Source organism: Excalfactoria chinensis, chromosome 12 (assembly GCF_039878825.1).
Source record: "Excalfactoria chinensis isolate bCotChi1 chromosome 12, bCotChi1.hap2, whole genome shotgun sequence".
Classification (NCBI taxonomy): domain Eukaryota; kingdom Metazoa; phylum Chordata; class Aves; order Galliformes; family Phasianidae; genus Excalfactoria; species Excalfactoria chinensis.
This window is the reverse complement of record NC_092836.1, coordinates 10427238-10439942: the sequence shown is the minus strand read 5'-3', so window position 1 is coordinate 10439942 and position 12705 is coordinate 10427238. Positions and strand designations below refer to the sequence as shown.

The 12705-nt window shown below is 43.3% G+C and overlaps 1 protein-coding gene across 5 annotated transcripts in view; it reads left to right on the top strand.

Moving 5' to 3' along the window:
• MGLL (monoglyceride lipase) overlaps positions 1-12705 on the top strand; it is a 54487-nt gene that overhangs the window by 18237 nt on the left and 23545 nt on the right. For 4 of the 5 annotated variants that reach the window (XM_072346905.1, XM_072346907.1, XM_072346903.1 and 1 more), the window contains exon 3: positions 504-610. The exons of the other annotated variant lie outside the window; for it this stretch is intronic. In XM_072346905.1, the coding sequence (XP_072203006.1) occupies positions 504-610 (107 nt within the window). The remainder of the gene's footprint in view (positions 1-503; positions 611-12705) is intronic. 5 annotated transcript variants of the gene reach the window in all.

The following is a 12705-nucleotide window of genomic DNA, read 5'->3' as shown; positions in this document are numbered from 1 at the left end:
TTGTTTAGCTGAAATTTCATCTTTATGAGTGCCTTGTAGCATTTGACGATGTTGCAAGGTGAAAAGTTAAGGACCATCTGTATTTGAAACCACCAAGATATACCAATTCCATAAAACTCAAGGGCAACACTTCCACTGTAGGAGCACCATGAAAGCCTCAAAGCCAAGGTGCAGTTACCTCAAGGGCTGATGCTGATGCCCATCTGCATTTTGAAGTTGTAGCAGGTCCTGGTTGCAAACAAATAACAAAGCCTGTCCCACCTGCAGCTGACTTGCTTGTGTCTGCCCTGCTACCAGCTGGTGAAGATCGAGTCGATGGTAGGTTAGGATGGCAATCTGTTTTCCCGTGTTAAAACTCCCATCAGCCCTTATTTAACTTGCCTTATATTTGCTGATAGCTGAAATGCTGTTGCTAAATTGAATGTGCTGTTTTTGCTTGCGGCTCTGAAGCCTTTGTGCGTTGATTGCCGAGTTAATGATTTATACCTTAATGCTCCATTTAGGGCCCTCGTGTTTATCGCTCATGGCGCTGGGGAACACTGCGGCCGTTATGATGACTTGGCCCAGAGGCTGACAGAACTTAACTTGTTTGTATTTGCCCATGACCATGGTGAGTAGCCTAAAACAGTACTTGATTTACAGCAGCTCAGGACTTTACTGAGGCAAATGCCATTAAAGCTACTCAGCAGTGAGAGAAAAGTCAATAAAATACACATCAGCAAAAATGAGAAAGGGAGTATCTGAAGCATTGTAACAATCTGCATACTGAATCTATAAGATAGTGTATTGGTTGTTAATATACAGATGGTAGCAAAGATGGTAACAAATGTACAGAAGGAATAAGCAAAGGGAAACTCACCAATGGTGGTGCCTTAGCTGAAGAAGCTGGGGCAGTCCTCACTGAAGAGCAGTCTCCAAGAGATGCTGCCTCAGTGGTGATCAGCCCTTAAATGAGGTCTCAGAGGGGATGGAGTCGAGCTCTACCCCTTCCGGGAGCACAGCTACATCACTCTCACCTGTGCTCCCACAGCTGACCCCATACTTGCCTCAGCTGATTGATCAGAGGTTCAGGCTGTGATTACCAAACTCCCATACAGATAGCAACCCTGTTTCTCTGTGTTTTCTCCAGTGACACTGGAAAGTGTACTACAACGCAACAGAAGGTTCTCCCTAGCTCTCCTCAAAGACAAGATTGCTGAACTTTAGCTTGAAGATCCTAAAAGCTGTAGAAAGGAGAACACATGAGACATTGCACCCTTTAATCTGAGAGAGGAAAGGCAATGTCTCATCAAATTCCAGTACTCACAGCTTCACCTTGTTTTAGCTTTCATTATTCCTTTTCACTCACAGCACTGCACTTGGTGTGCAGAATTCCCCCTGACAAAAAGAAGTATCCAGTCCCGAATATATAAACTACTGTCTGTGGTTTTACAGGCAGCAGATCACATGTCACGCAGAGCTGATTTCTCAGAGACAGTTGACCTGTGCAAAAGTATCTCTGCTGACCACAGGAGTCTGTTTCTCCTTAAATGGGCACAAATGTTGTAAGTGTGGTCTCATTCACGTCCATATACTTCCTTCTGATTCAGACGTCGGCTAGTGGGAGTGTGCAGTCATCCCAGCAGGAAAGTTCCCCATTCCTCTTTTGCTATCTTTATGGCACAAAGTTCATGAGAAAGGCAGTGGCGTGGACTATGTGCTGTTCACCCTGAAGCTGCTCTTAGTAGACCACAATGTATACAAAAAGTGACTGAGTGAGGCACAAGCACTTTATTCAGATGCCAGGGCCCAGCACCCCAGGATTGTGGTTGCTCATTATGCATGCTGAGCAGGGCTTCATTCCTTATTCCCCAGACACTCAGTAATAGTTTTGAGAAGTAGAGTTGAAATAGCAATATTTGAAGCAGTGAGTCTAGAAAAAGTGATAGAGCATTGTATTTATTGCATGGGTTTGGTACAGAGAATGATTCTTCTGTAGGCGAGAAGGGACTCTGGGGTGAAGGATCCTGTCAGGCATTTATTGTACTGCATAAAGAGACAGATATTTGCTCTCTTTTTCCTTGACTTTTTTATTTTATTTTATTTTTTATTTTTTACTAGAGAATCATAGGTATGTTGTGTTTTTCTTCCTATAGACAGAATTGCTGGATTGATCAGTTCACTTAACATACTTCTGATTGCTCGGACTGCTTAAGAGCTTCATTCTCTCTGTCAGACCTACAGCATTCATTGTCAACTTAGTTTGGTTTTCATCATCACAAGAGGGAGAGGGCAAAGAGGAACCTGAAAGCAGAACACTGAAAATGCAATTGTACTACACAAAGAGCTCATTTAAAAGAGACTGGATTCACTAAGCTACAGAGACAATTAATGTATTTTAGGCTCTGTAAAATAATATTTCCACCTAAAGAGGTGAGTGGTGACAGACCTTGTCTGGAGTCATACAGTTACAGCCTGAGCTGAAGGACAGGGACTGGGTTCTGAGCACCTGGTGGAGCTGTAGGTGTCCCTGTTCAATGCTGTGTAGTTGGATGGGCTAACCTTTAAGGGTCCCTTCCAACTCCAACAATTCTATAACACACACCTCCATTGCCAAATCTGCCCAGAGCAAATGGAGGATTATAACTTTCCTCCACTGTTTTCCCCTTCCCAAATCACGTCACCGATGTATTTCCTCATTGTGTCCCCTCCTTCAGATATCTTTGGATAATATTAGTTATTCAATTGCATTGGAAAAATAATTGCTTCCCCTTCATAATTTTTTATAGTAACTCTTAAGTGCTTGGTGTAGATCTTTTGACCTGGATGTTTATTCTTGTTGTGGAATACTCATGGATACATTTCCCAATTCAGGCATGATATTATTCATGCAGTTCCACAGCATGGCTAGCATGATTTCCCAAATGAGTTGGGAAGTTGCTATGGCTGTAGTACGTGTGACTTGACTGATTTATACGGTGTCTATCCTTCAGTCAAAAGAAGGAAAAATAATTTCCATTTATACTGCTGATTCTGTAAAAGCTTATGCATGGGCTGTAAATCTCGCTGAAGGCTGCTCTGCACCACTGGTTCTGGTTATGCAAAGCTACAGCAAAACGGCTGGCATATCACAGGGTAACAGTGCTCATCTGAATTTGTGCCTTCCTATTGGCACCAGAGAAGCGGCACTGGCTTGGTTCTCTTAGTGTCTCAGAGTATGTTATTCATACATTTGCTCTTTCAGATATTTCACAGTAACCTCAAGACAGCTGTATCTCATAGCTACTTATTAGAAACTTTCTGCAATAGTGGTGAAAACGTATTTCCAGAAGACCTCTTAGGTCTCCTTTACACCTAATGCTGTTAAATTGCTTTGTTTAGTATCAGCCTCATGGAAGAGAAAAATGCTCTTTCTTTGTAATGCAGTGTTTCATTCTGTGGTCTCTTGTGTTTTAATAGGCAGGTAATGGTTTTCCATGGTTTCTGAGTGTAGCTGGAGTGCAGCTCCATGAGTTAAGGTTGCTGAGATGACCCTGCTATGTATTTCTGCCAGGCTCAGCTTTGTTGAAATGAAATTTCACGTTTCTGTTTCCTTCCTATATTACTGTTTATTATGTCTACATTCAGATGACAGACAAAGAGACAGACGAATATATTAGGTTATTGGCAATCAATTTAGGGAAGCCCTCTTAGAAGGAATACCCGTGGGAGAGTCATCTAACTGGAGTGATATGGTAATTCTTCACGGAGCTGCAGACAGATTGCAGCTCCTTTAGTTATATTATCTGTATGGTGAAGCAGAAAGCCAAGGAAAATGAGAATAAAGGATAGAGAATGTGGCTTTGTTTCCCCTGTCCAAGCATTTTCAGTTGGTAAAGCACATGATGTTCCAGCTATCCTCATCTCACTTCTTGAAATATCTCATTTGCTGGGATCTTATTTGTGTGGTTGCATTACATGGCCTGAGACCAGAACAACCATAGTTTCACCTTCAAAAGTACATGTCAGCTAATCGTGGTTACAGAAGCATTCCAAGGCCCACAGAAATACATTCACTTAGCTCTTACTCTTTTAACAGTGATGGCACAGGATTTCTTTTTCACTCAGAATTGCTGGTGCTACTTATGGGTAATGAGTAATGGTCTTCTGGTATGCAAATGAGGAAAGTGAATTACTTAGCCCTAACCAGGTAGCAGATCTTAGCCTTTAGATTTGCTTGAGGACAGTACTTTGTAATGTTGGGGAGCACCGCAGATGGGCTAAGAGGTCCCTCTCAGACACCTACTGCTGCTGGTGCTCCCCATTAATTTCCTCATTGCTTTCTCTAAGTGTGTATTTTTAAAAAGCAGAAGATAGCTGGAGGCTTTGAAATGCTTCGAATATTAGTTGTTGTGTTTGGTTTTTTTTCCAAGTGATTGCTGTGTTGTTCTTGCAACCCTTAAAAGACCATTTTGTTGATGAGAACAGAAGGCTTTTATTTATTCATAGAGCTGGGAAGGATTGGTCTGAAGAGAAAGGTTAAAAAGGACTGAGCACAGACAAACTGGGAGGGGGGAAATGACTAAGAAGGATGTCAGCACTAATAAGAGCATTAATAAAAATGAGGATACTGCAGTGAGAAGGAACCGCTCATGGACACCAGAATGAGGGAATGTTCCTAGAGAGCAGTGCTCCTGATGATGTGAGATCACCGTGGGCCTGGAAGTATCAGCACTTGCAGGAGTACAAAATGCTGTACTGGATTGTTGTTGTGTTCCCTTTTGGGCATATTCTGAATTCACATATTTATTCATCTAGCAGTGGCAATTGCAAGGCAGGAGGAGACCCAGCAGCCAGGGTGAGTTCCCCTCTCTTCCTGTGCATTTCCTCTGCATGAAGCCCAGCTCTTCTCAAATCCTCTTCACAAAAGCTCTCTTTCAATATTTTTGCTAGTGGTTCCAAACAGAAAATTCCTAACCTAAAAGGAAACTTTTCAGAGCTCCGGATTAAATTCCGCAAGTACATTCCCTGTGGAGAAATTAGCCCGTTTTTCTTCAGATTATCTCTACTTGTCCATCTTTCAGTATTTTATGACCATTTATTTGGATTGGAGAGAGAGCTGCTAAGTGGTGATTAATGTGTCCTGCTGTGATACAAGTATATGGGCATAAATCTTTGTGTATGTAGCTTCAAATACTGCCAGACGGAGAGCCTGTGACAGAACAAAAGTAACGGGGATATAAGGGGACACTTAAATGACTCTTTGACCCTTGATCTATGTCAAGTGTCATATGGACCCACAAGTCCCTGCTGGAACTCATCCATTCTCCCCTTTTAACCCAGGGGGTGACTGAGCCATAAACATGCTGCTACATGAAAAGCAGAGATGGCACCTCAGGGGATATAGCAGGGAAGAATCACGCTGGTTTTCCCCATCACTCAACTTTTCTCTTCCTAGCATCCCCTGTATGTTAATAGGAGCCTGTAGAGGATGGCTGTATGGCTGGGCTGGCAGAGCACAGCCAGTGCTGTTTTATCCCTGTTTTGACTCCAGATCTGGTACAGTTCCCAACCATTCTAACTCTCCCTGGCCTTTGCTTCTCCAGATGTTGAACAAAGGTAGCAGTCAGGCTTATCTGCCCTCCAGGGCAGCAGTGAAGAATGCTCAGCATGCGCAGGGCATGCAGGAGGTAAAACCACGGGGTGCAGTTACAAGGTGAGAGTTCAAATACTGCAGAACATTGTGTAATTCTGTAGGCAGTGAGAAAACTGTAGGATTCCGGAGCAAAGTCCTCCTATAAAACAAACAGCTAACAAGTAAACTTCCTCCTGCCATCTGCCTCTGCTGACAGGTGACCGCTTGCCCTATAGCAGTGACAGTTTGCTGAGGAAAAGAAGTCTGAACCTCTTGGAAAATACAGGCCAAATGATTCATGTTGCTTAAAGGTCTAACTTTCCCTGTGGTCTTGAATGCACTCTTTCAATTGGGTGATGTATTTCCTCTTGCTGTCTCTCAGTCTGCTACATGGGATTGGGTTCTGTTGATAACAGTGAGCATGTATCTCAGAAGAAAAAGTGATCAGTATAGACAGTGATCTCTATACACCTCTTACAGTACAGGGATGCCAAATAGTGCCTATAAGTGTACCAGAATACGGCATAGCCCAGTCTCAGGGGATAACCTGTGATGTAACAAGCAGTTGTGAGTGCTTTGAGAGGAGTTTTACTGAACAAAGCTGTGTAGTGATTTTTGAGCAGCTTGTTATAGATACTTATTTAGTCTTAGTCTGCTGAAGTCATCTCAGAAGCAGACCTGTCATGTCAGTGCTAGACCTTTGTCCACACTAAGATCATAGAGTCATAGACTTACTGAGGTTGGAAAAGGTCACTAAGACCATCCAGTCCCACTGCCAGCCCATCACCACATGGCATCCTTCAAGGCAGGAAGCAGTGCTTCTGTTTGGGGAAAGCAGCCACACGACAGCAAGAAATCAAATACCTATGGTGTCTCATGCTTGAGCAAAGGCCACAAGCTGAGATTTGGAAATGCATGTGTGGCTTTTATTTTGTCTTGTGAAGGCAGATGAAACAACATTGTCAAGGGAGGAAGCAGCCAGACCACAGAAAACTAAAAATAAATAGATGATGAGTCTGAGCATCATCAGTTTTGCTTAAAGCATTTGAGTTTGGGAAGGGACAAGGGTACTCAGAGGTGTTTCCCTTCCCTCCGCTCCAGAGATGAGTTTGATGGACTTGTTGAGAATAATATGGAAACCATACTGATGTAAAAGGGGGGAAATCACTGTGCTGAGTCACGGGAGTTGAGAAATTGTAAGGACTGGATGCACTTCTGGCACAGACACACACAAGCGAGACAGTTGAGCTCCTGACATTAGTTGTGTAGTTTCATCTAATGTGTGCTATGAAAACATGCCAAAACAAACCAAGGTGGCTCAAAGCAATCTTTTTTGTTTGTCTGACCATTGTTTTGAAGACAGATAGGTTTGTCACATAATCAGTGATACAGAGCAGGCCTATAAGTTCCATGAGATAAGCAAGAGTGGATGCAAGCATTGTTTGCATGAGGGGAAGGCAGTGCAGATGCTCTATCCCCACTGCCCCTGTATGTGCACATCACTAGGCAATCATGTTGGACTGCAGTAAGGATTGTGAAAGACTAGATATCATTCCCTCTGTTTCCCCACTTACTCTGCTGCTTGCAACCACTCAGCCATTTCCTCATTATTGTAGACCCACCCTGTACCAAAGATTATTGAGTAAACAAGCACGTGTCATGTATGCAGGCAGGATCCTTGGCTTGGTTCCTGGCTAAATTGAGCTGCTCTTGCTGCAGCCAAGGTAAGCAGGCACTTGGAGCCCGGTCAGGGCCAGGACACCCTGTCCTCAGCCCTATTCCATTCAGCTTTGAGCACTATCAGGTGATGAGAAGAAGACCATATACAGCCAGCTCTTCTGGCCTTGCAAAAAGCCCACAATACGAGGGAATCCCTTTTGGGGCACACTAAGATCTAAGGAGCTGATTTTTTACTCTGAAAGAAACAGGCCGTGCGATCCGCCCTAGTTCTCCTAATTATTCACTGCTTACTAATGAGCAGGGGGAGAAATGTCAGTAGGTCATTCCATGAGATAGTACATCTTCTCAGCAGCTGCTTCTTGAACAAAGCCTCGCTGTTGGCCTTCACACAAGGAGGCGTGAGGCTGTAACAACGGGCCCTAGTGAGAGGGGAAACAACGAGAGAGGGAACAGAATGCTCTCTTTTTAACACAACAACTCTGAGCGTGGAGCTGGAGGCATTGGCCACCTTCCAGACCATGCTCCTCAACCTGTCACTGTTAACTGTTAACAGGCAGGCTGCATGACAAAGATGTGTCATTCATTCAGGAAAGCTAAAAGGTTTCCTTCGTCTGTAAAGGTTAGGACCTTCTAGTTTGCCTTCTATGGTTCTGCCTCTCAGAGGAGAAATACTCTCCATGATAAAGAGGAGTGGGCTGTTAAATTTGTGTGGAGTGCAGATGATGCTGCGACTAAATGAGAGGAATTTTGGACAAGGGGTCCTGATGTTCAGGATTGACATCCTTTATTGAGATAAATGGTGAGCAACCTGATCGACCCGAAGATGTCCCTGTTCATTGCAGAGCGGGTTGGACTAGATGGCCTCTAAGGGTTTCTTCCAACTAAAACAACTCTATGATTCTATGAAATAGCCTTGACTTAATGTGCTCATTTCGTTTTTCAGCCTGTTGTGTTGCTTCTGTGGTCTCAAAGACCCATGTAATTGTCATCTATACTCGGTCTCTATGGATATAAATCAAGGATCTCCATGACAGAAGGCAGGCTCAGATGTGTATCATGTCACTATGCTTCCTATTAGCGAAGGAAAGTTGACAACCTCTTGTAATGTTTTCAGCAGCTTACTTGCCCTCCCATAACCCACTTTGCAAGCTGTAGGAGTATGTCTGCATGCAAGATGGTTGAGGGTGGAAGGACAAGGACCAGATGTTTATTAAAGAGCTTAGGCTGGGAGAACAGATCATTTATGTTACTAGATATGTCTGCTGTTCTGGAGCTGTTGGACAGACATCAAACTTGCTTCAGACTTTGTTCCAGGGATCATTTCCTTTACTGACTTCCACAGCAAAACATTAGTTCATATCAGCAAGGACACTGGCCTCGAGTAGATATCTGCAAGAATATGTACCCTTCAGAGGAAAAAAAAGTCAAAAGATGTTGCATATATCATCAGTGGAACTTTTTAATTAGTGATGTGGATAATGGGATAGAAAGCACTTTCAGGAAGTTTACAGGGATACCAAGTTGTAGAAAGAAAGTGTATGATAGAAGGCTGCTATTCACAGGGGCCTTGACAGGCTGAAGAAATGAACTGGCATGAAATGGGCTTTCAACAAAGGCACTTGTGAGGTCCAGCATCTGGGGCAGAACAACCCTGTGCAGCAGGAAAGGTTGGGCAATGAATGAATAGAAAGCAGCTTTGCGGAAAAAAGACCCGGAGATCCTTGCAGACAAGCTGAACATGGGTCAACAGTGTGACCCTGTGGTGAGGAAGGCCACCACATACTGGGCTGCACTGGAAAAACTATAGCCAACTGAAGAGGAGTGATTATTCCCTTCCATTGAGCATTTGTGAGACCACATCTGAAGCACTGGGTTCAAATTGCTCTGCAGTACAAGGAAAACATTGACATACCAGAGCAAGGCCAGAGGAAGGCTGTCAAAACAATTAGAGTTAGAATACTGGAGAACAAGATGTTCAAGGAGAGGCTGATAAAACTGGATTTATATAGCTTTAGAAGAGAAGGCTATCAGGAGAGTCTACAAGTACCCAGTGCAGGAGCACAAAGGAGCAGACTCTTCTTGGATGTTCACGGTGATAGGATAAAGGAAATGACACGTCACAGCTTGAGAAATTCCAATTAGACAAAAGGAAAAATGTTTTCACTACATGGGCAGACAAAAGCTAAAGGAGGACCCAGAGAAGTAAAGCAATCTGTAGACTTGGAGATTTTTGATGCTTAAATGGACAGGGCCCTCTACAACCTGATTGAATGGGTTTCAGTAGGACCTTGAAGTAGACAACCTCCACATATCCCTTCCAACCTCAATACGTCTATGACTTTATGAACATCCTAAAAAACATCCTAACTGCAAGCATTTGGGATGTTTCTTCCCAAAATTTAAATGCAGGATTTAAATGTTTTCAAATGGGGGAATAAACGGCCCCTTTAAAAGCACGGTTCAGTGGTGCATGTAGTTAGGAGCAGCTTTATCTTCAATGCTTTTTGGTGCCTTTACGCAGTGAGAAAAAGGAAGCATGAGTTTATTTTCACCTTTACAGGGATGTTGTTTTTTTACTTTCCATAGCAACAGCATTTCATTAACATGACTAGCTTTGCTATTGTTTGTCAGTAGTATCTAATTTGGAGGAGGTTGTTTCAGAAGCTAATTAGTGATGATTCGTCACCTATAAATGTATCTTATCCAGATGTGTAGTTTGTCATCCCATTGAAGTACAAATGTCTGTTGTAAGTTATCAAACAGCATTGGAAAAGTGGAGAAGAAAAAGATGTTCTGTGTATGGAAGTCTTGTTGGATTAAAACATAACATAATTTCCTTCAGTCCCTATTTAGATAGATAGCAAGGCCCAAAGGAACACAGTGTATCTCGAGTTGGTGTCTAGTTCAATGCTAACCTCTAGGAACAGGATTGTTAAGGGGTATAGTATTCAAAGAAAGCTCTTATTTGCACTGAAAAAATAAGGCAAAGGACAGGCGGCTTTACAAAGAAAAGCAAAATGTACAAGCAGCCAATAAATGGTTATTAGCCATTTCAGCTTAATTTTTCATGCACTTTGTACCCTACTTACATTGCAAACAACTGAATGAAATTGCTCTTGCTGAGCTGAACGGCTCCTGTACTGGGGGAAACTGCTCAATGAAGAACGCACAACTTTTAAAACAGTTAAAGAAAGAATTGCCCTTCAGATCACATAAGCAGCGATCTGTAGCCACAGGAAGTCTCAATCAAGCTGCATGCTTTTCTCTGCTTTGATCAGAAACATGGTTGTCTCATTCCGTTTGTCACCAAACTACTGCTCTAACAGTTTTCCTGGGCCTGCCCCAGACAAATTAATTGCCCTGTATTTGTCAGCATACTGTATGATGTTATTAGCTGGAACGGGGTCTGAACCAATAACAGGTGAGACATGAGAACCCACAGCCTCCCCTGACTTCAGGAGACATCCCATAATGGTCCATGCTCTCAGAGAGCAAGAGATATTTGCCCAAGTGCACAGAAGCAGCTGGTACACCACTTTGCATATATTTGTGTTTGCTGCTTTACTTGCTCATTCTTAAGGTGTGGTGTGTTGTTACAAAGCTCATGTGCCTGATTAAAATGGGTGGATTTTCTCCATAAATAACTAACCCTGTTGATTTTCCTGAGAGTATTCATGGATGTTACGGACTCTGAACCCTTCTAAGGTACTGCTCCCACAGGTCCCAACACAAACAGACATTTCTCTTTCTTAAAATAAAGAAACAAAGACTTCTTTAAAATTCCAACTGTTCTCCAGCAGTGGCTGCAAACAAGACGTCGAATGCTGCAGCAACAACAGCCCAGAAGCAAAACAGACAAAGAAGGAAAGGAAAATTCATCTTTTTTTGATTCACATCTTCGGATTCTTCCCCTGTTAATTAGTCGGGGTGGTGTAGAGAAAGATGTCTTGTCACCGTGACTGGTGTTTTCAGTTACTCGTGTTCCTCCTATTGCGCATTCATTTTGAATGTGAAACAGAAAAGGCATTTCTTTGTTTATTAAAACATGCTCTTATTAGGAGCACAGACAGGAGGACATTCCCCAGGTCATGGAGTGTTTTGTTCCTGCAAATAGCATCCGCCAGTTTTTTTTTTTTCACAAATGACCCAAGCTCAGCTTTTAACCAAGTTTGGTTGGTAGCAAACACTGCTCCAGCTGAGCACGCTGCTCCAGTCCCGTGCACCTCTGACCCTTAGAAATGCTCTTCTCACCTCTCGTCTCAGTGTCTTGTCGTGGGTTTTAAGGTTGGCTTTGCTATGTTAGTAGGAAGTTAATAAGTCTTGGGCTGTTATCTTAGGGAAGAAAAGATGGTTTTAGCTGCTAAGGAGGTGTACGGGGAGCTCTGAGAAACGTGGCTGGTGGTTAGGGAAAATGATTTCAGAATTTTAACAAATTAATCATCAAAACTGAAAGCCTCTGGCAGTGTGATCCTCTTTGTTTTTTAGTCCATTAGTAATCAGAGCAGAACATCTGGTCAGCCTCTGTTCGTTTTCCAACCCAGATGAGATATTGCAGCACAACGGTAACATTCCTTTCAGCCCTGAGCATTTTCTTTGTAAAAACAAAACGAGGATTGCAAAAGGTCTCACAAAATCCATGGCCAGCTGGAAATAGTCTTCTCTGAAGGTGTGTGCACCCACTGTTAAGTCTTCTGTGCAGTCTGGTGGTCGGGGAGCTGCTTACAGTGGAGGTGTCTGCTTTTGTAACACACCAATCTGTTCAGCAAGACATGAAAGGAGGACTGGTCAACCCATTTCTGTGAGCAGCTGCCACTCCTGGGTAGTGCCCTCTCTTGGTCTGTGCTGGCTGTGGCAGAATTCATTGCAGTGACCCCAGAAGTACTGCCTGCTGGCTCAGTTCATGGGGAAAATTGTTATACCCATGACATCCTTAATGCTGAGATTTACTGGCAGTACTTTGCAGTCTGAGAATCCACATTCAGCTTAGCAAAACAAATGATGCTGAATTGTAGATGGTACAAAGAATCGTGTTAAATCCAGGTCCCTTAAAATTGGCATTTTCCACACTGCATTTACTTTCTGTTTCTGAATGTATCGAAGGCAAAACATGCCAGTGATTTCCTTCACACTAAGGAGTCTGCAGCCTGGTGGGGCTGGAGGAAGGGAGAGGAGGCAGAACTGAGTCCTTCTGATCCTATTTGGGCTGAAAAGGAGCTTGCATAGCCCAGAAGCAATGTACAGGTCCAGCCTTCAACAGCACAGCATTTGTGAGGTGCTGAGATGCCAGCCAGGATTCATCTCTGTCATCCAGGCACGGTTTGAAATGAGGAACAGCACAGAGAGCAGCAATCTGCCTGTTGGATGCTGACCTGCCCTGCAGTAGGATTTTGGAGTTGCAGGGTGAAGTTAGAGGGCTGGGGATCAGCTGCCAA